The sequence below is a fragment of the Anneissia japonica genome, unplaced genomic scaffold, assembly GCF_011630105.1.
Source record: "Anneissia japonica isolate Jap-2015-1 unplaced genomic scaffold, ASM1163010v1 scaffold287793_len260017_cov185, whole genome shotgun sequence".
NCBI lineage: Eukaryota > Metazoa > Echinodermata > Crinoidea > Comatulida > Comatulidae > Anneissia > Anneissia japonica.
The window spans coordinates 162,941-189,886 of NW_022693789.1; the positions used below are offsets into that span (position 1 = coordinate 162,941).

Below are 26,946 nucleotides of genomic sequence, written 5' to 3' on the forward strand. Positions count from 1 at the left end.
ATGCAGGAGTATCAAAACAAACAAGATGAATAACAGATTTTCTACCCTTATTAAAACAAAACGGTGTGCTTATTCGTGTTTTAAATATGCATTCCTGGAGTCAAGAGGCGGTCATCCTTTATGGTAAAACGAATGTCATAGAAAATTAGATAACTTTTGATTCAATATACTTCAGTAGTTTTGGCTGGCAGAGTCCAGTCCTACCTAGCTAGGTAGGCCTAGCCTAGGCCTAGGGTGTAGTCCTAGTAGTAGTAGTACTAGGCTAGGCCTAGGCCTCTTAGCTAGGCTATCCTGGCGGCCTCGCTCGTTTCCGCCTTTGATTGAGTGAGGCGTACTAGGACATACGCATAAGGTTTGGCCGTCTGGCGTAGTGATTCTGTTAACTGTGAGCTGTATTATGTACTCAGGCCAGGAGTAGATACAGCCACCACTGGGTATTAAACTATTAAGAATATTAATTAAGAATATATACTAACTAAATGCACTTGTCAATTGTGTCCTGCCCCCCCCCCCCACCGGACCCGGGTCATAGCGGGGATGTGCACTTACATAAAATTTACCCGTAGTAACAGGCCTCGAAAGGGCTAAGAATTTTGCATGTTACAGTAACTACTCTAAATGGAGAAAAATAAAGATCGCTTAAAATTTGTGAACAAAAAATTAAAAAAAAACTTTTGAGCTAGGGGCGGCCGCTGGAGGGCAAACAAACAATTTTTTTTTCAGGCTTAATATATAATAATAAAAATCATAATAATAATGTTATAATATATACATCTTGATTGATATTATATACAAATATTTGTCTCCAGCCGTACGTACCTATTGTTTAATAGAGTGTATCTGGTGATAATATGAATCTGTTCAACCATGAAACCTCTGTGGTCCAATGGTTATGACGCTCGCCTTGACAGCGAGTGGTCGCAGGTCCAAATCCCGCCAGATGCATTTTATTACACAATTTCTTTATTCATTCATTTATAGGACTACATTCTTTGAGAGCTATGCTACACGATTTATTATTATGTCCTTTATTCGAACACTGTATTTACCTTTCTTTGATGATTTATATATAATTTAACGTTGTTAACAGCTATCTTAATTTATATATGTATTCAATTAAATTCAATTCAAATTAATTTTTTTGAGCATAATTCAACACATTACATATAACAAAACAATGAACAATAAAAAGATAATTTAGTAAAACATTTATCATTCATAATATTTACCATATATAAAAATTCAGTTTTTTGAATTCAGATGGCAATATGATGACGTCACAATGTCCGATCAGCCATTATGATCTATAAAATCATATCTACATCTCATGTGCTTTCAGAATTTGTAATAAAAATTGGGGGTCACCTTTCATCCTAAGGAGCTAAACTGATTAAAAATATTCATGGTTTTATGCATATATAAATGTTGACGCACGGGTACGTGCACGCTAAAAAGCGCAAACGGAAAATTAAGGTACATAACATTCAACCTTGACCGTAAGTTTATGCTCACCTAATATGATTTAGAAATGACGATTGGTTAAGATGATATGCTCACTTAATACGATTTCGAAATGGCAATTGGTTAGGCATGATATGATCGATTATGTAAAAACTCAAAATTGCCCGTAGCTGACGTCACGCATGACTGGTCACCTTGAAAACCTTACCGTGACTATTCCAGGCGAAGGCAAAATGATCGATGAAGCGACCGTGTGCATAACTTGTGGCAATTTTGAGATATCGTGCGAACAGAAATGGAAGGAAAGGTAGAAAAAAAAAAGACTAGATTTCAACTCGTCACTGAGGACGAGTTAAGTGATCCGCCACACTTTGACCCTCGAGGAAGTGTTCGCGGTGCAGATTGAACAATTTGAAATGCTGAAAATGGCCCAAAGTATACGCTAATTCATTTTTTTTTTAAAGAATTTTTAAGAATTTGAAGCATTTTAAAAGATTTACTCATGCGTATGCGCACGTCATGACGCACGTGCACATGGTAATGTCACGAAATGTTCACTTATGATATGATATGAGATATATGTATTAATTCTCATTGACAAATGCCTGTTGGTGAGTAACTTATTATCATTCATAATATTTACCATATATAAAAATTTAGTTTTTTGAATTCAGATGGCAATATGATGACATCACAATGTCCGATCAGCCATAATGATCTATAAAATCATATCTACAACTCATGTGCTTTCAGAATATGTAATAAAAATTGGGGGTCACCTTTCATTCTAAGGAGCTATAACTGAATGAAAATATTCATGATTTTAAGCATATAGAAAATTTGACGCACATGTACGTGCACGTTATGACGCGCGCACAAAAAATAAAGGTACATAACATTCAACCTTGACCTGAAGTTTATGCTTACTAAATATGATTCAGAAATGACAACTGGTTAAGATGATTATTGGGTTAACAAATTTTTTAGGAGAAAAAGATGAGGGGGTCAGCAAAAACATTTATTTTGACCATGATGACGTCATCAAAATGTAAAAAGAACTCACATGAAAGAGAATTGTCTCAGCTATAACATACTCAATGTTGGAAGACGATCGACCAAGGATAAGTGAGATATGCTCAAATGCATATTTTCAAAAATGGTATAATTCAGTTTTATTGAATCCAGATGGCAATATGATGAGGTCACAATGTCCGATCAGCCACTATGATCTATAAAATCATATCTACATCTCATGTGCTTTCAGAATTTGTTTGGGGTCACCTTTCATCCTATGGAGCCATAACTGATTAAATATAGGCTTGATTTTAGCATATTTTCACTGTATATCGGCACAAAAGCGCGCAAACATCCCTATGTTTGATGCGCACGTACGACATTGCTATTGTCCATAAGATGACTGTAAAGAATGGAAATTTGTGAAAACAATGTCAGAAACCCAAAACATGTAAAAAAACTCAATTTTCAGCTTCTGTACCTGCTGCGTGCATAAAAATGCGCACGCGTAGTACAAAATTTAAGAAAATGTTGAAATGCTCAGAATGGCCTAAAACGTGCTCTAATTTAGTCAAAAAGTGATTTTGAGCATTTTGAAATTTTAAAAAGCGGTAGGTATAAAATTTCACAAAAAATTATGTGCATGTTTAAAGCATATTTATGTTAAAACTGTTTATTGATTGTTTGTCATTTCAGATTTTGTTGCTAAATATAATTTTACTCTTTTTTTGAATATATAACTCGGTGAAGACTTGATCATATAGTGTAGTTTATTCCACTCTTGTATAGCCGTAACATAAATGTCTTACTGTTTTGGTTATTTTAGGTTTTACAAAGTTCATTCTCCTTTGTCTCGTATTGTAATTATGCCTTTCGGAAACTTTGATAAAATGTGTATTAAGATACTCTGGTCCTCTAGAATTGGCTATTTTGTATACATGGTTTAATTTTAATAGGATAACTCTGTCATTTACATTTAGCAAACCAAGCTTGTCTAATTCTCTTTGGCCAACATGACTTCGCTGTCCCGCATCTTTAATAAAACGGACCATCTTATTTTGTATAACCTGCAATTTCTTTTTCATGTGACTTGGAACAGACGAATACCAAGAGGAGGAAACGTAATTGTAGTGGCACTGAATATATGAATACAGTGTCAGGAACCTAAAACATGTAAAAAAAAAGATAATTCCAGCTTCTGTACGTGCACGTGTGTAAAAATGCACGTGCGGGACGAAAAATTCGAAAAATCACGAAAGGCTCAAAATGACCTAAAACATGCTCTAATTTAGTCAAAAAGTGATTTAGAGCATTTTTAAATTTTGACGCGCACATACTTTACTGTGGATGCGTGGACGGTAATGGTGCAGGAAGTTGACAATTGATGTGAAGTATACTTGTGTCAAGTTTCATTGAAAAAACCTGTTAGTAAAGAAGTTAGGGTCAATGAGAGAATTTCACAAAATGGCGCGTAGATGACGTCACGTATCTGTGACGTCATTTACAAAGTCAGGTGCACAACTTCAGATGTAGATCTATATGCTACGTAAGCAGCAAAGATCAAGCATGTGCCGTTTTTTAGAAAATTGACCAACAAAAAAGGTGGGAAAGAATAAAAAAAGAAATAAATAAATAAAGAATAAAAATCCGAACGGAAACAAAGGTGATACGCCGGAAGCGTATCACCAATAATAATAATTTATGTTTCTTCAAAGTTTAAGTGTACATGTATTGTTTGCATTAATATATTAAATGAAATTTAAATTGTGTACATAACTGGCTCATGTGCACTGTAAAGAATCCAGTACATCTTTTGAGAGAGAGAGTATAGTCATGCTGAGTATTGTCCGACACTATAAGTGGTACCAAAAATGTATCCACCCTTTAAAAATTTTGCGCGCCACCCTTTAAATTTTGCGGACAACATTTTCTGAAATTCCGCCACTCTATAAAAAAATCCTGGCGAGAGGGCTGATATATTGTAACATGTATATTACGTATCACATCATGATTTACCGTATAACATGACATAAAGTAAGAAAGAGACAGCCATCCAAACACTTTTGCAAAATTTTGAAACGCTAATTGTATGATGTTTTTTGACGGTAATTAGTATTACTGTACACACAGACTAATTACAGTCAACAACGCTGGTTGATGGTAATTTGTATAGTACTGTACACATTTAATAAATACCGTCAACAACTGTCAACAATGCTTGTTGATGGTAATTAGTATTATAAGTCAATCGTGACGTCATCATTGTAACTCTCAATGTTATTTGCCTATTCCTCAGCGTCCTATAATGTTTTATTATCGGACACTCGACTTGATTTTTTTAAGGTTCGTGTGCAAAAAAAAATTCCTCATTTCATCTGATATTATCTTCATCGCGAATACATTGCGCACGTCCGCGATAAAAATTGAATTGTAATTGAAAATTACTTTCGTAAAACAAGTTTGGTTAGAACCCGAAGAAAGTTACTTCAAATTCAATATTAAATTCAAATTCAATAATAAGCACCCGAGCGCTTAAAACATTTTTTTGCACTTTTGAGGGGCGCTTATTCGAACGTGGCGCTTATCAAAACAGAGTGGAAATTGAGGGGGCGCTTATGGAAATAGAAGAAAATCGAGGGGTTCTTATGAGAACTTATTAAATTCAAGAGGCACAGTTTGAATGAAAAATGATTATATAAGGACATCAGGACACCACCAATTACGAATGGTGGTGCGGCAGAAAAGATAATGGTCCAGAGGGCATGGCTTGTCATGACAAGAATGTTGTGAGTACAGTATTACATAACAGTAGAATGGCAGATGAAATAGAGGTGGTGGTTAGCTTGTTGGCCATCGGCCGATTGAGATTAGCAGGATGGCATGATCATTGCAGGTTTTCCTGAAACCTCAGATGAGAATGTGTGAGGTGCAAATTGTCGGAAAAGCAGTAGGACTAAAGCTATAGAAAAATGTAAGATGAAAGTTGGAAATATACTGTCTGTCCAGGGAGCTCTCATCTGTCCAAGATAAATATACTCATCAGGGGCGGAGCCAGAGATGTCCAAAAGGGGGGGGCGCCGAAAGTGGGGGCCAAAATTTGGGCCGATCGAGACAACAATGTCCTAGGGGGTCCGGGGGCATGCCCCCGCAAAATTTTTGTGTCCTAGACGCCGGAAAATAACATTTGAGGCGTTGTGGGCTATCATTTTTTTCTTTTCTTTCTTTTTTTTTCTTTTTTTACCTCCCAAAAGGGGGGTCCGGGGCCGGGCCGCCTCCCCCCTAAATCTGCCCCTGCTCATTTTGATATTGACTAAAGGAGAATGTGATTCCACTCCACACCTCAAATCATGCCAATATCCACAGTTCAAGATTGATTGAATTATTGAGGAGGGCGTTTATTCAAATTAGAAGGGGCGCTTATTCAAACGGGGCCCTTAAGAAAATTTTCACGTTAGGAGGGGCCGTAAAAGACAGCGATTGACTTTATAAAGCAATTAATAGAGCATGCATCGTACACCAAAATGAAAATTATTATACTTAGGTTAGATTTAATGCATTCAAAAATTTCCTTCGGGCCTTGCAGGCCCTCAGGAATTTTTTTTCAAGCATTAAATCTAACCTTTGTACAATAATTTTCCTATAGTGTACTATGCGGAGCTCTACTAATTGCTTATTAATGTACACAAATACTAATTACCATCTACAAGCGTCAACAACCGTGAGCAACCCTTGTTGACGGTTGCTGACGCTTCTTGATGGTAATTGGTATGACCCGATAGCTATTCGGGTCCTGTCTCTGCTGTTTAAGACTAAGTTACCTGTCCACAACAACATAATTAACATTACAAAAACTAGGCCTAGCCTAGGCCCTGTAAACTTTATGATACCTCAAAAAAAAAAAAAAAAAAAAGAAATTGCAACATGGCTATTATATATATTAAAGGCCTAGGCCCCTACAGAATGTAAAGTAAGGCCTGCACAAAATATATCCCTCCGCGCATTTTGAAAAAAAAGGGCCGATATCAGCTCAGATTTTTCAGAAAATTAGGCACATAAACATAAACAATCCAAATGGATTACAAATGGCATAATACGATCTATCAAATTTAAAGATAAACTTCATCTGAAGTTTAAAAGAACACCATTTGAATCTGAGGAATATTTCACATTAAAAACTAATCTTAAGACATACAACAAACTCCTAAAGAGAATCATTAGGGTAGCTCAGAAATCGTACTATGAATCGTGTTTTTCTAAATACAAATATGATGCGTAAAACTTAGTCCACTATAAACAGTATAATGAACAAAAGAAAGGAAAACACGTTTTCCAGAGTCTTTTACATACGATGGCCAATCGATAAAAAATAAGTTAGACATTGCATATAAATTTAATCAGTATTTTACCAGCATAGGCCCAAATGTTGCCCAAAGCATTTATATAAACAGTGAAAATACTTTTGATGATTACCTTAAAAATACACGCAACTTTAATTTCCAATTTGAAAATATTAATGAAATCGATATTAACAAAATAATTGATGAACTTAAACCAAAGAATAGCTGTGGTTCGGACAGACTATCGATGAAATTTATAAAATCCCTAAAAACAGTAATAATTAAACCCCTAACATTAGTAATAAATCAGATGTTAGAAACTGGAATTTTTCCAGAAAAGCTTAAATTAGCCAAAGTAATACCACTTTTCATAAAAGAAAACGACAAACTCTGTACAAATTATCGTCTAATTTCGGTTCTACCTGCAATATCTAAAGTTTTTGAAAAAGTTATTTATAACCAGCTTTATACTCATTTCCAATCAAACAAATTATTTTATAGCAGTCAATATGGCTTCCGTAAAAACCATTCAACTGAATTAGCTGCACTTGAGTTAGTAGATAGGGTGATTCAATATATGGATAAAGGTGAAATTCCAATAAATATATATCTATATTTGTCAAAAGCTTTTTATACCCTAAATCACAATATTCTGCTACACAAATTAAATTATTATGGCTTACAAATATGCTTATTCCACCTTCTTAACAGTTAATTAACAAATCGCTTACAATATGTGGATATAAATGGAACTAAATCTGATATTCTTCAGATCACGACTGGTGTTCCTCAGGGGTCGATACTTGGCCCACTTCTTTTTATCATATATGTAAACGACATCTCCGAAGCTAGTGATGTATTTAAAACCATAATCTATGCCGATGACACTACACTTTCAACTACACTACATAGAAATAGATGGGATTAAAATACAGCAGACCCCAGACTTCAATTTTCTTGGTGTAATAATATTAAGAAAATAAAAGTTTGGAAATATGCAGGCAACATGTTATTCACATATTTATGGTAAAAATTTAATTGGCAGAGTCTATGAATTTGCAAAAAAATGCATTCGTGCTAGTTTACCTTCTGTAGTGAACCATACTGGAAATTTAATAATTGATAAGTACATACTCTTTCTCCGAAAGGATTCACAACATACACAAAAAAATGTATTTATAAATGATTATCTTGAGGTGTGTGTTATTAATAATTGCTATATTTGTAGGTCAACTGAAAATTGACTCTTATTTTCTTAGTAATCACATCTAAAATTTCGCTAACTTTAATGCATGTTCATATTTAGCTGGTATGTACTGTGAAATGTACGTATTTGTGTACGTAAATGCAGTTTAATATTGGTTTTACCTTTTCTATTTACATTGTGCTTGTAGAGAAGAACTATTTTTATTACTTTGTCACCATAATGAATTATAACATTTATAACTGGTAGTGCGGGTGTTTTTGGTGATGGCATAGCCGGGGTCGGGGGCTGAAATCTTCAATATTCATGTAAAATTGTTACCTGGAAATAATAATATTTTTAACACTTATAAATGAAAATAGTAATGATTCTATTATTATTTTTATTATGGTGTTTATTATTATTATTATTATTATTATTGTTATTATTATTATCATTATTATTTTAGATTTTTGAAGTTTTCATGGGTGGCTCTTATGCTAGCGGCTGTTGCAGCCATAACAAGGGTCTCCCAGATCCATTTATCTCTTTTTAATATTTTCAGTACTGTGATACTGTTATATTTTCTGTATTTGCTTTTATTATTTTGGATCAAATAAACATGCCTGAGTCTGGGCCCAGAACTACTGTAAGCATGTCGCACAGCATCAACCTTATTTTGGGCGGCCATGGATACCGTTCCAACAGTTTTAAATCCCAGGTGTTGATTAATGGAGCTGGCTTGACCTAACCTTAAACTTCAGTCTTGCTATCTTGCCATACAGCATGTCAAGTCCAAACCGAGCGATCATTTCGAGTTGGAACAATATCCATGGTGCAGGTTGTGCAAATTATTTGTTTCTCCTCAAAGAAATACATCTAATATTCTTTTAATTGAGGGAGTACAGCAGAATTTTATTATTTTTTTCAGTTCAAAATATACTATAGCAGCATTCAGTACTACAGGCTGGAACGGTGCAGGGTCAAATGATAAAACCAGCTCTTTGGTCAATACATATAAAAAGTATGAACAGAAATATCTTGACTACATAGAAAAACGCTACCCTAGATATTATAGGGTAAACATGCAGGTGATCTCAGGTAAGTGGAAAAGGAAATTATACAAATTAGCTAATCAGCATGGACAGATACAGGGTTTCATTTTTGAGTACACATAACAAGCTATAAAGCAAGTCATTAGTTTTAATTGAAAATTATGAGAAATATATTTTCTTCCAAAATTAACAGATGCATAGATATTATGCTATATTTTTTTCTATATTTCTTTTACTGTTTAAAAAAATATTTTGATGAGAGATACTATATCTTTATTACTACAATGCACTACCGCTGAGAAGGGGAAGGTGGGGCTAGTGCCCCAGTCCCCACAGAGGCCGGGACAAAACAATTTTAAAAAGTTATAACATTATATGGAAAAAAAATTATTCGAACAGGTTCTTGGTGCCCCGGCAGCTACAATGTCCTGGGCTGCTCTCTCTTTTGCTGAAGTGTGAAAAGCGTCCTAATAGAGTTACGCTTTTAGAAGTGTTGTCCCAAGTAGTGATTTGACTAAAAATCGTAACATTTTTTTTGTAAGTTTGATTGTAAGTATTAATCTAAAGACCCTGCTTATAATCAAAGTTTAGGAAGTTTGTTATAATATGTGATCAGTTAAAATTTCTTAGATACAGATATCAATACAGTATGTGAAATTTTTCTGTTTTATCAAACCAAACTTGAACTGACCTTTGCTACCAGTTTTGATGTTCATTACTATATTGTTAAGCGAGATGCACACCAATAGGTGGCGGCCAACAATAGTATAAAAGATATTTATTCTGTAGGAGCAAAAACTACATGGAAAGATATGAAATACAGATTGCATTTACGGAAGAAAATAAGAGAAGATGGAATATCCTATTTGGAATTACCTTGGAAGGATATTATGTTTATAAGACAGGTAAGAGGTATTTACTGTAGATATAAAAAGTAAAAAATATTAAATTTTAATACAATAACAAGGCTTAATATCAAATTTCATTAAATTCATTTGATATAATTTTTATTGTATTAGGATGAGTAACATTATTAGTAGTTAAAAATATAATTCATTTAAAATATGAAATACAATATTGTAAAAAAAAAATTCCTGAAAATGAATTACAATATTACATAGAACAACGAAGAAGAAATAATTTGATATAATTTTTATTGTATTAGGATGATTAACATTATTAGTAGTTAAAAATGTAATTCATTTAAAATATGAAATACAATATTGTAAAAAAAAAAATTCCTGAAAATGGAATTACAATATAACATAGAACAACATAGAAGAAACCATTAAGAAATAATTTTATATTTCATAAATACCACATTAGGGGTTATCAATTCAGAGGAGCTATATAACCAGGTCTTAGGGCTGGGGTAATTAAGAGCAGTATTTTTTAAGGGAATGACACCAAGAAAAACAACTCCAGTGGAGTCCGTCTGGTGGAGAATTTGGCAGTGCACCGGGAGGCAGTACACCGGGAGACAATCCCCCACTCTTTTCCAAAGAGTTCTTTAACTGCACATGGGCCATTAATGCACACAGAAGCAACAGCTTAAGCGTCTCATCTGAGTGTCGGTGCTCTCGTAATTTGCATTTTACCCCTCCAGCAAAAACACAAGGAGAGCGGATGGATTTGAACCGGTGGGGGAAGGGGGTGTTCGAAGGGTCTCCACGGTTCAGTGCACACACAGGGTTACCACCAGTTTAGCTGAATGAGCTCAGCTGCTCACTAGTTGTGAGAAACATTCTCGTTAGAAACATTCTCAACATTCACCATCAAGTTTATGGAGGGTCATAGTACAGATATAGTTTTTAAAATGAAATGGAGGAGGGTAGGCTTAGCCACCAAGTCATTCGGCCGTCAATTATTTAGGACGGCCACTTTTAATGTGACGGTTTGGACGGCTTGGCCTAATCAGCTTGGCCTAGCCTAATTGGGCCTGGTCTCCCTTTAGCAAATTCTTTATATTCTTCAAGTCTATCGAATTAAACTAAAGCTAAATCATATTTACATTTGATTTTTTTCTTATATTTGGGAGAGGACGTGGCCCAAGTGGGTGTGGCTCGTCCATCTGCTTGGAGCCACGCCCACTGGCTTCCATTTTGGATGGCCTATTACATTTTTCTGGCTAAACCCCTGTGGAGGAGCCATTTTGACCTTACGTGTACACAGTTTAATGTATTTCAGTTCTCACATTTTAATGTATTTCAATTCTTGTCATCCAGGTAATCTTACTTTCATTCATCCATTCATTTAATTCCTGTGTATTGGTCATCCTCTCCAAGTCAAATTAAGAACGATGCTGTCATTTGCACCCTTACAGTATTTTTAAATAGGTTTAAAGCGTATCTTTTTAGTCTTCAGATGTACAGTAGATATAATTTTAAATATAATTTCATGCATTGTTTTTTTTTTTTTTTTAATAAATTTTAACCAAATCTCTGTAAATATTATTGATGTTTTTGGTGTTTTGTTGGGACTTCTGGCTCACTGAGTCATAGAGGCAATTGCTTCTTTAGAAATCCCAGGCCTTTGTGTCTAATAAATATATGAAATGAAAATATAAAGCAAATGTTCGGTCTGTCTGGACATTCTTCAGATGTAATCATTGTGGAACCAGAACAGTAGCTCCGTTTCCACCAAAAAAACAAAAAAAAAATTGTATTGAGACAAATGGATGATGATGTCACATTTCTTTATGTTAGGTCAATTATGAATTTATTATTCATCATAATTTTTTATTTTTTCTAGGCTCGTAGAGATCTTTTAAAAGTTACACCAACGTTGGTTCTGTGTATGGTACCAATTGTGTTCTACGTTGTTCTTGTTGTTGTGTAAGTATTGGTTTTCAGTAGTGGAAATGGACACCATTGTGAATAGCATATTTCAACCCAATTTATTCAATGATTTTATAAAAAAAATTAAAAAAAACAACCTTTGTTATTTGTTATCAATATATATTCATTTAATATTTTCAAATACTTTGATTTGCATATATTTTCAGTGCACTTAGACCACGTTTGCTGTTGAGCCAGCAGTTCTTCACAGCCCAGCAGCAGAATACATTCCATCTGAAGGATCATAGGCAGCGATGCAAAACCTATCCACAAATATTGAAACATCTACGGAACACTAAATGCAAAACAACAGCAGATAAAGAAATGCTCAATACACTAGTTGCCATGGTAGGTGTTATGTTTAACAAAAAATGTCTACATGTTTTGAAAAAAGAAGATATTCTCTCTTTTTATTTATTTTTCTATTCCATCACAAAGGTGGCCACAAAACATACACAGTTATATGCAGTGGCGGCTCTAGGATATAATTTATGGGGGGTAGGGTTAAGATGTCCGACTGGGGGGGCTAAGTATTTATAGGTGTAACTATAGCGCACAGCGTTATCTGATGGTCGAAGACCCGAGCCAGGGGTGGGTATAAAGGAAACCTTTTTTTTTAATTGTAACATATGAGGCTTGCCATCTCAAAAACCAGCATACCATCGCTGAATGTTGGAAGTGAGTAATTACCATAATGATATGGCAATGTTGTATACTTTAGTACTGAGAAGCCGTAATACTTTTACTCATAACTTTGGCAGTAGTAAGTCTATTCCAGTAAATGCCCCATTATTTGAAAGCTTATAATGTGGACAATATGAATGTATTTAAAAGTTAATTTTCTTGTTTTTGTCACTGTTGCTGGTTTTGGCATGACTAGCCCCATGTAGCACTTGCAGAGACCTCAGTAATAATAATATAGAAATGTACAACCATTAACCTTTAGTAAACAAGTTCTCGTAATTTTGAATGCTCCGATGAGGGCAGTACAATAGCAGTATATTAGACGCAGTAGAGCTAAGAAGGATCTTCATTTTCTTGGGATCATGCCGCCTTCCATAGCTAATTTATTCTTTTATCATATCTTATATGACATGAGGCGAGTCGAGTGGCCGAGCAGTAAGGCAGGCTGGCAACGCTAGCTATAGCCTTAACATCGGCGCTGGTTCCAGCCGCTCCTCGCCCATGGTTCGGTTGGTAGAACCGAAGTCTTCTCAGTTAAGGACTTAAAATGGAGGTGCAGTGTATACATCTGGCTCGTGTGCACTTTAAAGAACCCGTTGCATCTTTCGGAAGAGTAGGGGGGTTACCCTGATGTTATGGTTCATTTTAGCCCGTGTCGTTGTGGAATGATGTGAACATGTTTCTACCAAGAAGCGCCTCTTTACGACTGCTAGGTAGTCACAGACCACGCCCATACGCAATTCAGCACAATGATGCTTCAAGTTATGGGTTATTCTCCTACCTTTACCTATCTTTATATATATTTGGGTCTGTACTCTGCTATGGAATAAATAAATTTCTTATGAGTGAATGAATATAAAATCCAATAGAATGTTTTATTTATTATTGTTACAGGTGGTTACAGGTGAAGGGAAAGATGCTGAAGACCTACTCAGAGTAAGGGATCTGTTTTCCCAGTCATTGAATCTTGTCAGTTTACAGCGATCTCAATTAGTAAGTTTCAACTATACACATTTAATGTTATTCAATTTCTCAAGTTAAAAACAATTGCCATATACTGGCTTGCATAGTCTTATAAAGATAACTGCAACTTGGAATATTGACAAGAATGAATAGTTTAAGTCCAAAAATACTGACAAACATACCAAAAATCAATACAAGATAAATTTTGACCAATTAGAAAGAGGTAGGCGGAACATGGAGACAAATGATATTCTGATAAATAAATTGATAAACAAAATAAGATTGTGATAAACAAATGATTATTTTAGAACAAACGCAAGTTAGCACTTATGCTATGTGAATAATGCAAGCTCTTTAGAGGCTCTGAGACCATAGTTTAGACTAGGCTTGCATCTTCTTATTGCTAAGGCTTCAGCAAATAAAATTTCAGACCAATGTAGAGAACCATGAATAATATTAATATTTTCAAATAATAAAGACTCAATAAAAGATTGTTTGGATGTATTGTCAGCCGTCATAAGATTGGTTAAGAAGCGGGCAATAAAAATTACTATTCACCTGGAAAATGGTACTTTTTCGACAATCTTTGATCGTCAAGCCTAGGTCTCTAGGCTAGGCTAGTAAATATTTTTTTAGGCCTCGTAGAATCTATGTATGAGGTACAATATATAAAACAAATATTGACTGCTCTAGTTTCGGGGAACGGGGAAATCTATTGCCCCTCTGTGATGTGGAGCCTGTAGCCTATCTTCCCTCGGGCCTTCGGCACTCGGGAAGATAGGCTACGATCTCTACATCACCGAGAGGCAATAGATTTCACTATTCCTCTCATGAGCAGTCAGTATTTGTATACTAACCTATATTATCAGGGGTCCCAAATCTTCTGCAAGTTGTGGGAGTCTCCCTGGAAATTAGGACGTCCTCCAGCATTCCTTCAATCAAATTACAATCTCCTGGAATATAACCCGTCTCCCGCAAATTCATAATATCTGCATGATGACCTTTTAAAAAATAAGTATGCGAAACAGGGATTAAAAAAGTCTCCCCCTTATCTACCACTATTATTATGTTGGGTTGGTCAGGCTTGAAGAACACATACTTATTTTTATGTTGCCTAATATAATAATAAAATACATGTTTGATTTTAACATACAGGCAGATATTTGTAAATTGTTAGCATTGAATCCATACCTGCAACCATCTTTCCTGCTACGCCGTAGACTTGCCTCCAACCTTTTGGAACTTCAAATGATTGATAAAGGGATAAAAAAGGATGGTGTTGGCAAACTGGAACTTCAAGAGCTTCAGAGGGTAATTATTGTTATCTTTGATTTAACAGGTGTCCTACAAAAAATAGACATTTATTTTATTCTATATTTAAAAAAAAATGTACAGCAAGAACTTTCATTGAAACAGACAAAAAATCTTAAATTGATTACCAGCCAATTGAAGGGTTTAAAGTATGTATGAAAAAGATATAAAATGTTTTATCATTTTAAGCGTTAATGGAATACTATATAGTATATTTAAATTTATGAATTAGGCAATTCAAATATAGTTCTGTAGTTTCTAGAAATTTAAGAGTAAAACATTAATTTATAAAAAGGTAACGTATCTTGTAAGTAGCATGACAGAAATGGAGATTTTACTTACGGTTGAGCTGTGGTAGAAGAGGAGAGTGCACCAGAGGTCAACATTAGCGTTGTTCACTGCCAGACGTGGCTTTAATTTGCTGTAAATGCAAGACCTGTTGTCCCAGGATTGGACACAGCTGAAGATGCAGTCCTAACTCCAAAACCTAAAAATATTTATGCTTCCAAGAATTTTTAAATACCATTAGCCTCCAAAAAAAAAATATTTTTTTTAGAACATGTGGTGAAATTAATACATTTTGGAAAAAGGTTTAATAACTTGCTACAACACAGATAAATTGATAAATAAAAATGAGTTTTCATACATATTTGCATATACTGTATACATTACAGATTTGTTTTGATCGTGGTTTCTACACGAGCGATGGCAAAAATGAAGAGGAATTTCGGAAATGGCTTCAAAACTGGATTGGGTTAACAGTAAACTTGTCTGGTAAGTGAACTCCAATAACAGTAATTGCTGGCCATGGATTGTAGAATGCCACTGCCTTGTAATCCCCATGACCATTCCAATGTTGGTTGATAATAAATAGTTAACAAGAATACTGAATGTGCCTTCATTTTCTGTTTACTATAAGCATGGAGGTATTGTTGAGATGGAGATCACTCGGCAACAATTCCTTTTGACGCGAAAAACCAATGTGTTCCCCGCCTTTGGATCGCGCGCGGGCATATTACCTTATAATTAACATTTTTTCGTTAGCAACAACTTGGCAACAACATGCTTTTATACGCTTCAACACAGCAGTTGTGCGATAAACCATTTGATTTTAACTCATTAAATATCTTTAAAATTAACAATGTTCCCCTGATTTGATGTTTTCGGACTTTTAGTATGTTATTATGTGTATATTTTACGAGCAGATTTCACAAAATATTTCTGTTACAATTATTTCTGTGTTCATTATAATTTTATCTGAAAATTGACTGGTTTGACTAAAATGCTAAGGCAGCGTAAAACTGAAAATAATATAAATAATAATAATAATATTTTTTGAATAGTTAACCCTTGTTAACCCTAAAATGACTTAGTTTAATATAATCCTCAATCATTTATTAGTTAATATCTGTTAAAATTAGAATTATTCAATTTTATCCAATTTATGGAAATTGAAGTTGAAATATACTATACTTTCAAAGCTCATGTAAATGCTTCATCAAATTCTAAACTCTTTTGTGGAAAATATTATGTTTGATATTTCATGAGAGATAAATATATCAGCTTCAAAATGGAAACGATTGCGCAGCCATAGTGATTGACTGTATGTAGTGCGCATTGAGAAAATAAGGTGCTCTCCATTTCGCCATGTTCAATTTTTTGGTAAACAAAGCCTGCGGGGCATTTGATGGCGGGGAACACATCATACTTCAAAGGCATCGCACAAACGTTCTTCATGCGCTGCGCGTGGCTTTTTCGAGTGATCTCAATAATACCTCCATGCTATAAGCATGTGTAGCCCAATTAAGGACAATCAGGCCTACATATGATCAGTCCCATGGACGATCAGGATCATTTGTCCCGACTTCAGTCACTTAAACACATCATTTATGTTTCCAAACAATATCACATCCAGAATTCATCACCCATCCTCATAAGCTTGTAGTATCTTCTTACAGTAAAAAGTCATGTTTTTATTGTTGAATGTTCAATTGAATATAGCATTCATCATGTGGCAATTGTATTGTTTATATTGTGATTTGATTATTATTGAACAAAAATTCTGCACTGATTAACATAATTTTGAGTGGTATATTAGACTACAAGTAGTACATATTTGATGATATTCAATATTAATCACCCATCTTCATGAAAGGAGTGGCAATACAAGTGGTTTCATACATGATGTTGGTATGTAATGTAAAGTAAAAAGTAATTAAGCAAGTATTTTTTTGTTTGAATTTTTTTGAAGTTTTTCTTTGACCCTTTTGTCTGGATGCCTAATTTTATTGTTGATTAAATATATTTTAACTGGTTTCGTTTTCAGAGAGTGAACTGCCATTATTAGGGTACGGAGCCTTCTTACTTGTGGTCAACCATCCGGCAACTCAGAATATTGAATTTAAATTATAATTTATAAATTAGCATTTGCGCAAATCATGTTGGCTCATATTGAAACACCCATCCATCTACGTCTGTCAACCGGAGAGTGTCATCTGCATATCAGCCATTGTGCAGGCTGGTAGATCTGTAAATCCTTGCATATATATTTTGTTAAGTGGAATTATAAGTTGCAAGATCACTTGAATCTAGAGATTTATTTTGATGGCACAATATTATGCCAGAGATAAAAATCTGGGTAGGACTAATGTAAAGTGGGGGGTAGGAGGGGTTGGGTTTTGGAGATCCTTGTCTGGAAATGCTTGACATTGACACTGATAGATGGAATTACAGTAATAGTTATATTGAGTACCATATACTCCCCCTTTGGATCCACCCTTGACGTGCAATGCAAGTACTGTACTGCGGTTGTACTCGCAGTAGTCGCCATATGCCACAAAGTAAGTTTTGTTGCGTGTCAAATTGACATAATAGACCAAACAGGTATAGAACCTGAATTTTGATAAAAATGAATTTTGTCTCAAACTGTCAATATACAGTACTGTACTTCTCAATTTTGCTGGCTTGTATCAGTTGAGGGCGCTATGTAAAATCTACTGTATTATATCAACAGTCATCAACCAATTGTATTTTTGATGTATGTTCTGCATCAGGAAAATACCATAGGAGTGATGTTTTGCCCGGACGTTTTATTGTACTGTACACTTCCCACCCCTATGTATTTGAGAATGTACAGTGTATTCGGTACGATAGCACTTTGGGTAGGGCAAAACATAACTCCTACAACACCAATAGTGTTATTCAATATTTTCAATCACTTTTCCAGCTTTTTTCTGGTGGACAACTTAAATAAAAGACAGACAATATAGAAACTTTTAAACCACCATTGTATATTTACATTCATTGCACAAAGCATATCAACTGTTCTGACTAGAAAGGAGGAAAACTTTACAATTTTGAATCCAATAACAGAAATTGACACGCATACATTGTTACTGTTTTTGTTTATTTCTACATAAATAAAAGCACCGGGAAAGGAATCTTAACTAAGAATGTTTATTTTTGCTTGTTAAACATACTAAAGATATACACTACACATGATGATATTTGAAGAAAATATATGTATTTGAAAATCTTGGTGATAAACAAGTTTTAGGAACCTGCTTGTCATTCATTCTTGTTTATATATGTACTACGTATTAACTGTTTGGTTTACAATAAACAGTTACAATGACAGTTTTCTCTGTATTTCTTGAGTAATAGATTTAAATTTCTTCCAATACACAGTAAAATTAAAATGTTGACCAATGCCAAATTGAAGTAATTTTAGTGAGTTGTCAATACTTAAAAATGAATTGTAAATTTGTTATATTGCATTAATTCATTTTGGCAATGTTCAACAATATTTAGATGTCACATAATTCAATTGTTCCAATACTTTTGATAATCAGGAGCTTTCTATTTGCCCGATGATATGATGCTTAAACGGATTCACTCGTGATTGACAGTCGTACGTTCTCTGTACAACTTAAATTTGATCAAATTGCATCCTAGAACCCATATGTTCTCTCATGCGCAGGTGATTTTTAATGACGTCATTACGTTTTAACGCGCCAAGCAATCGAAAGCTCTCTATTGCCATTCAGATTAGCTCCCATTCGCATTTTGTTGTTCTTCGTAAACAATTTTTAAATAAACAATTCAAAATACATTTGTTTATGAGAATGCTGTTTTTGGGCACCATATCCTAAACCTTGGTGGGACTCTTTTTGTTTATGGGAGAACCCAAACAAACCTAAACTTCAATTAATATTAACAAAACAGCTGGAAAGAATTCATACACATATTGGTGGTTTCTTATTATAGTTACTATGACAATGCCACAAACAAAAACGAGCACATGATTAAACGTCAAAATTCTTTTTACACAAAGCTGAAGAATTAGCTTACATTTTCACTGCTTTTTACACCAAGCTGAGGAGTTTGTTTACACTACAACACTACCATTGCTTTTTACAAAAAGCAAAGGGAGCTTCACTTGCGTTTTACTTAGAGCTAGGGAGTTTAGACTTCCATCTTTTTTTTTTGTGGTTTTTTTTTTGTACAAAGCTAATGGGCTTGCATTACTTTTTAGTACATTTTTTAAAATATCTTTCTATTAAAAGTGTTTTACCAAAGCTTTTTTAAATAATTTATAACGACAACTTTAATTCCAGTTGGTAGAATGAGTGTACTTAACATCTGCAGCAATGTTTTAATACACATCTATAAACTAAAAATAGTTACTTTTTTATGTACACCTTTAAAAAAAAAAATAGTTTCAAATTTGAGAAAATGGTAATTACCATTTTGAGCACTTTAATAAATTATTTAAATAAATTTAATTAAAACATAGTAGCACATTATTTTTTATAAGATCAATTTAAAAAGGTGTGATTTAACATTTTTACAAATTGTAAATAAAAGACAATTATAACATTTAGGTTAACAATGCACTGCAACAAGACAGGTATTTGCAGGGTATGGTCCCTATGTTAAACAATAAGATATATCTATTTCTACATTCTCAAGGCAAAAGCAAGGTGTTATTCACTGGTCCCTTCTAACACTTTCAGAAACACCATGTTCCGTGTGTTTACTGCTACTCATTTTTAACAAGATTGCCTGCATGCAACCTCTACACTGATAGCGGTGACATTTGTTGATATATGGTTGTTTCTATTAACACAGAACCTAAAACATTCCCCATCAAGTTGTGTTAAATATCAAAATGAAATAACTAATACAGAATTGAGTGTGTAACCACAACAATCACTATACTAATCACTTAAGTACGAAACCATCCAGTAAGCAAATGGAAAACTAAAAATGCTCTGAATTAATTGGTCTCTCCTCTATTTTTGTAATTAAGTCCTCTATTTTCGTAATCAAGTCCTTTGTTTAATTTTACCTAAATTTTTCTTTTCTTTTTCTTTTCAATTTTTGTATTTTATGTTATATAACTGGACCACAACGAAAACCAGGGCCTTTGCATTGAGCGTGCCATCCAGTATAACGAAAGTTTTAATAAGTAAATAAATTTTAAAAAGTACAATGGTTTTGGAGCAACCCAAATAAAAATACAAATACAAATTTAACTGGAGTAGGGCCTATCAGTTGTTACTTTCATTGTACTTTAAATTTATTTATGGGACTTTTGTTAAAACATAATCTGATATATGTAATAAAAAAAAAAACAACAGTGCTTTTATAAGCATAAGTATTTCTTGACCCCTTGCAATGTCATTTGATTTATTAGATCCCAAGAATTAAATCCTAATAATATTGTAAAATCCTTGAAAAATCTGTCAGAAACTGCGAAAGTAATATGATTTAAACTTAGCATCAAATCTAAATTGTGGGCCTGCTTTCAACGATTGAACCCTATCTCATAATACAAGAAATGCAGCTGCATTTAATAAAAGAAAAAAAAAGACTCGCTTTTACTGTGGGACCACTAGCAAATGCCTCTGATCTAAATAAAATTATACTGTAGTAAAAACAAACAACACTTCCAATAAATATTAATTATAAAGCAAACATGCTAATACTACCACAAATGATGTATACATTACTACACAAACAATGAATACCTCACTGGATAATATATACGTATATAGATATATATATCAGCTTTAGCCTTTTTTTCACTCCACGTATTGCATGCCTATTATACATAAATAATGTACATAGAAATCCTCAGTCTGCCAGGCATAAACTAGCAGATATTTGTCTGTCAGACTAAAAATGTTTGATCAGACTTTGATGAAGTAGAGCAATGCCTAAATATGGTCATGACGACATCCCATCAAGACCATATATAGGCATATCATGACCATATCTAGGCATATCACGACTGTAAATGGGCATACAACTGTCTTTTGACATGGCACATATTATGTTCAAAGATTTAACCTGAATGCCTGTTTCAGATTTTATCAAACAAACTGAAGTTGCTCAATTATTTCATCATATTTATTCCACCATAGTCTGATCAGACTAAGCTGACTCTTGTAGACATTCCCAGGTTTTTATTATATAATAATAATAAATAAATGAAAACTAAAATAAGAATTTGGCTTGTCACACACTGTGCTAAGGCAGAGAAAATGTGCTATAAACTTGTATAGATCATTAAAAGTGCCTACTTTTGTTTTAAAAAATGTCTGAAAATATATGAAAATTTCTTCATAAACAGCAAATTTGGCAGGAGCTTCCTTTACTTCAAGGAATACATGACATTTCAATATCCTACCTTTTCTCAGTAAATATGGGACATGAAATGTCACATTTTAACATGGTAGTACACCGACCAGTCCAAATACGATACAAAAGGAAAAAAAAAAATTAAATTTAGCAAATAATAGATGGTGGGTTGTTTACAGTATGTTATTGAAAGTCCAATTAACAAATAACTGTGATAAAAACATCAAATCCCAAAAGGGACTTTCAAACTTATTGGTCCAAGTATAAAGAGCAGACATGATTTTTGTTTTAATATTTCAGTACTCTATTTTCATTCAATAAAATATTTTTCTCTCGTTTACTGTATTTTGATTGGTGGTCACAAAAAGCAATGGAACATTTGCCAGATCAATAATAGATACATAATTAACCACCAAGGAGGGTAGTATTTACAGATTCAGGTAATTAGCATCAGAGACAATAATACAAGACATTCCACAAAAAGAAAAAAAAAAATTCTGTCTGAATTTTCACAAGCCAGAAATTAGAGCATAAAAATCATCTTCAGAATAACTACACATACTGAAAAATTCATATGTAATAATAGGTGAAAAACAGGAAATTCTTACTTCCCCCCCACATCACAGATTTATGAATACCGTCTTGCATACATGAAAAGAGCAGAGGCGAGTGAGGTACACTCATTTCTACATTTTACATAAATGTCCCCATGATTTCTGTATTTAATCAACTACATTATTTCATCAATTCCATGATTCCAGCATTCTGTGAATTCCTTGACTTTGGGTGACACAAAAAATGTTTTATAACTGAACGGTCACAAAGGGTTCCTTACACACACCCCTCCCCACACAACAAAAAAAACCATGTTTTTTTCTGAAGGGAATTTTTAATGTGCCAATTTTAGTAGGCTATAGATTTTTCATTTCTATACTCAGAAATAAATGATTCTTGTATTTTTCTGGACATAATGTATTTCTACCTATTTTGTGAACCGTGGATAAACTGTAATTGTACATGAAGGAGAAATTAAATTTAAAACCTGAAATATGACCAGGCATCTGAAAATAATAGTGCTGCATTTGTAAAGCATGAAATGTATTAGCTTTACATTAGTGAGCATGAAAATTAACAGATTAACAGGGAAAAAAGAAAAGGAAAGGAAAAAGGAAGCCTAACAATATAATGATATCAGCCGAATGAAATATAAATAAATATTTCAGTTTATCATATAGACAGCCTTTGGCAAAAATATGCATCAACTGCAATCAAGTTTGTAAATATACAGTATTGCTGGCAAGATGTAAAAAATAAAACCAATAACAACTGAAATTAGAGCTTATAACGTCAACAGCACTTATGTACACCAGGGGCAGATCCAGTAAGGGGGGGGGGGAGACACAACGTGTCCCTCTCCCCCGTTTTGCCGCAACATTTTATAATTTCAAGGCACATATTGAAATTAGCGCTCTCTGAATATGTTGTGCCCTCCATTTGAAAAATTCTGGATCCGCCCCTGGTACACAATACAGTACCTTATACATAATAAGGCACTGAACTAGTATGGTTCAGTGTATTACTACAACAACCAACAACCATTGTGCAAGAACAACAGCAGGGCACACTACGCCAATAGCCATCAACCAACACGGTTTCACGGAAACTGCAGCAGGATGATTCATGTGCAAGGGATGGTTATTTATGTTGAACCGCTCACACTGTCACTGAAAAACAGCAGACCGCTGTATCGCCAAGTGCTCACAGAGATCGGAAGTAGATTCGTTGGCGGACGCAATGCCTGCTCATCTTAACAGGTCAGTATTAGAAATTATGAGAATGATTTATTTAAACTGAAATTAGTTTTTTGATTGCTATGGTCACAAATTAAATCAAAATCTAAATTTGGTTTATCAACTGCTAGATTAATACTTTGGAATACATATTGACAAAAAAAAAACATTTGGTGTACAATAATGCTACAGATGTGTGACCATACAGTACTGTTATACATATATCAATGGGCTTGTTTGCAATGCTAACATACGACTAGTTTGCACATCCAATTACATGTTCTCGGTTTCCATTGAGAATAATGGATGATTTGTTTCGGATTGTAGATTACATATACATTAGTAGAAACATGTTCACAATGCCTCTGATATAGCACTTTTTGCAGTGTATGTAAAATCCTGATTCTTTTCAACTGATTCTTTAAGTGTTGACACAAAATCTAGTTCTTTGTTTGATAGTTGAGATTCTTTTTCTATTTCTTCTGATGGCAGATTCTCTCCAGTTATTTCTGCTGATGTGACATTGTCCAAAGCAGGCGCAATATAATCATCTGCCTCAAGTTCATCAATAGTTTTCGCTACCTCTACCTCTGCTATAGCACTCTCCTGGAGTACAATGCTTGTGCTCTGACAGTCCTTTAAAGGAAGGATTTCATCCGATAACTCACCTGCTGATGAACTTTCATTCAGACTAATCTTAGATGATATAAAGCCATCAATTGCTCTGCCAGATTGCTCAGTTTTAAATTCTGTTTCATCGTTGCTTAAACAGTCAACCATTGTTTCATTTGGCTTTGTCAACACTTTTTCTTGTTCTTCATTTATAACCTCAGCTGCCACTTCTAATTGTGTGCCAAGTGAAACTTTCTCTTCTAATTCTCCATCAAATTTTTCTAATGCTTCATTCACAGCCACGCAATTTTCATTTTCCGACTCATTTACCATGGTTTTTACGTTTGCGTCATCATATAACTGACAGCCATCTACAGTGCCATCAGGTGACTGCTGACACATTTTTAAAAGTTGGGTATTCGGTAGATATTGATTACTGTTTCCATCTGAAGAGTCTTCAACTGACTTGTCTGGCAGGACAGTCACGTCAGAATCCTTTGCAAGAACATATTTTTCAAGTGATTCTCCCTGTGAAAATGACTCTTCAGCAGCTGGTCCACCAGATGGCAAACATGGTTCATTTATTTCCTCCATTTGCTGACATGCTTGTGGCTTCTGGGATAGTCTTTTAAATGGATGAACATCTTCTACAGGTTCAACACAACATGAAGCAATTTTATTATTTTCCCCAGTTAATAAACTTTCTTTCTCAGTTCTATCCGGTAAAAGACAGTCTTTTGCCTCTTTCGACAGAGGCATCAAGTCAGATATTCTTTCTTTTAGATGACAGCTGTTCAAAGTTTCATCTGGTAAATGATTAAGTTTGCCATCAGATGGCAGACATATTTCTGGAATTTCTTCATTGACAAGACATTTCTCTAATTCCACATCAGATGATGCAGGAGTCATATCTCTAAATTCATGAGGTTCTCCACAAACATTATTTTCTGAAGCATCCAGTTGGCCATCTTCATCTGGTCCACTTGAAAGAGCAGTTACATGAAAATATTCCACCGTGTTTTCTTCTAATTCAACCGGTGGTTTATTATGGTTCATCGGTGGCATACAATTGTTGTTTTTTGTACTAACGGTATGATGGTCACTGTCAGAAGTGTAGTCGCTGAAGAGATCAGATTGTTCATCAAGGCTACATGTGACAATTGTACTCAAATTTTGCGTAGACATGCTTTCAGTTTTGCAGGTATTTGTGGAGAATGGCAAGTGATTACAATCATTAGCGAAATCAGTGTATATTAGTGAAGCTTGAGTGCTCATGGGTTGTGTATCAGAAACCTGTGAACAAAAACTTACAGAACATGTGCGGGAGCTTGTGTTTAATTGTGTATAGGTGGGGGTGTCATCCACAGGCTCGTAGTCATCTAGAGTATGTGAAAGGTCAAGTGGCATCAGCTTTGTGTATTGCTGGTCTGGGGATGAATCTGGTGTTTGAAAAATACCATTATCAATGCTCTTTGTGGAAGTTGAATCAAATCCTGTATTTTCAAGAGAGATTGATGTGTTCATATACGGAGAGTCACATTCTGATTCAGAGCTTAGGCTCTCCTCTGTTGTGCTACTTTCATACCCACTCATAACCGAAAGAGGAACATTGCACGAAAGGTTGGCAGGTGAGTTCAAGGTACTGTGATTAGATTCGTCATAAGTAACTACACAAGGTAAGTGGTTATTAGAATTACTTTGTGACTGCAGGTCAAGAGGCATTTCTGGATTACTACAGTTGAAGCTCATTGAAGTTCCAATAGCCTGGGAGTACATGCCAGCAGAGTCAAGTTCCTGCAAGAACTGACCCTGCAGACCTGGTTTATTCTGTCCATTCAAATAGTGATTACTTGTGTATTGATCAGTGTAGTCTGTATACGGTATAGAGTCGCACTCTTTACATTGGCCGTGATCTAGGACACGGTCAGAACTTTCATCTAAGCAAACTGAGTTTTCCAACTTTGTGTAGCTTGCTGAATTCTCATCGTCTTTCAATGACTTGCCACTAAGTACATTATCCTTTCCGTTTTCAATCTCTAGACGCATCAGCGTATGCAGAAAGTGAGTCCTTACTTTCACTGGGTTGAATTCTACTCGGCCAGTTTTATTACCACACCCATCCTTACTACAACCACAAGGAAAGGATAACCGATCTACTTGACACTTTATTCCTGCTAAACTGCATGCACACGTTGATGGATTACAAAAAGATTTACAATCACAACCACATTTTTCACGAGACAAACGAATCTTCTTCAATTCAGATTTTTCCCAGCTTTCAATTTTTGTCACACCAGCTGACCTTAGCATTAACCTTCTCCTCTTTGTTGTTACTGGCTGTAAAAAGTAGTATTCTTCTACATTAATCTTTTGAAGTTCTTTTTCAGCGTCAATTTCGTGGATGTTCTTATCAACAAGGTTATGGTTACCATTTTCAAGCATTTGTCTTTGTTTTCTTTCCAAGAGTTGTTCCCTCAGAAGTTGCCGATGTTGCCGATCTTGTTCCAATGCAAAGCCATTTAAAGTGTAATTTTCTTCAAAATCATGAATATGTTCCATTCCTGGAAGACAAAGTATAAGTGTAAGTATTTGTACAAATGAAATAACAAAGCTTCTTGCATCCAAATCGATATTAATTATTTTAATTCAAAAATATCTCGTAATACAGTTTGGTCACAAATGTATGGTGTAGTAATAAATATTTAAATGTAATTTTCATTTTTAAATTATCATGTATTTTATGTTCACATTTCTGAGATTTTTAGCATTGCTAGCATTGATACTTATACTTTTTGGCAATCACAATACCAGAAATATTTCTGAAGAGACAAAGTTGAATTTTGAATCCAGAAAGTAAACCTAGTTTACAGATGATGTTGTTCCTTATAGAGTAGTACAGTGTTACATCAAGATACCATGTGATACTACTGTTGCTATCGGTGTTCAACCGGATGTCATTTTCTTCACTGACAAACCATTGATCCCAATTTATAACGTAATTATTAAGATGTTGTATCTTAGTTTTTCTTTGTAAAATTTAATTGAAGATTGAAT

At 34.4% G+C, this 26,946-nt stretch overlaps 2 protein-coding genes across 3 annotated transcripts in view; one reads left to right on the forward strand and one right to left on the reverse strand.

The window, feature by feature from the left end:
* LOC117100940 (LETM1 domain-containing protein 1-like) lies at window positions 1-19,549 on the forward strand. The gene is made up of 9 exons (XM_033240783.1): window positions 1-123; window positions 8,927-9,096; window positions 9,840-9,955; window positions 11,802-11,884; window positions 12,055-12,235; window positions 13,466-13,564; window positions 14,690-14,845; window positions 15,520-15,619; window positions 17,172-19,549. The coding sequence occupies exons 1-9, from the start codon at window positions 26-28 to the stop codon at window positions 17,255-17,257; spliced, it is 1,089 nt and encodes a 362-aa protein (XP_033096674.1). The 5' UTR covers window positions 1-25; the 3' UTR covers window positions 17,258-19,549.
* The window catches only part of LOC117100939, a 26,059-nt gene continuing 17,228 nt past the window's right edge, over window positions 18,116-26,946 (reverse strand). For both annotated transcript variants that reach the window (XM_033240781.1, XM_033240782.1), the window contains exon 4: window positions 18,116-26,453. In XM_033240781.1, coding sequence (XP_033096672.1) covers window positions 23,635-26,453 — 2,819 coding nt within the window. In that variant the 3' untranslated portion in view covers window positions 18,116-23,634. The remainder of the gene's footprint in view (window positions 26,454-26,946) is intronic.

Excerpts from the sequence above, each read along its gene's own strand:
- LOC117100940 (XM_033240783.1), top strand. The coding sequence starts at position 26 with ATGAATAACAGATTTTCTACCCTTATTAAAACAAAACGGTGTGCTTAT. Across the intron at positions 14,846-15,519 it reads AACTTCAAGAGCTTCAGAGG|ATTTGTTTTGATCGTGGTTT; the intron begins GTAATTATTGTT and ends TATACATTACAG. Across the intron at positions 15,620-17,171 it reads GTTAACAGTAAACTTGTCTG|AGAGTGAACTGCCATTATTA; the intron begins GTAAGTGAACTC and ends TTTCGTTTTCAG.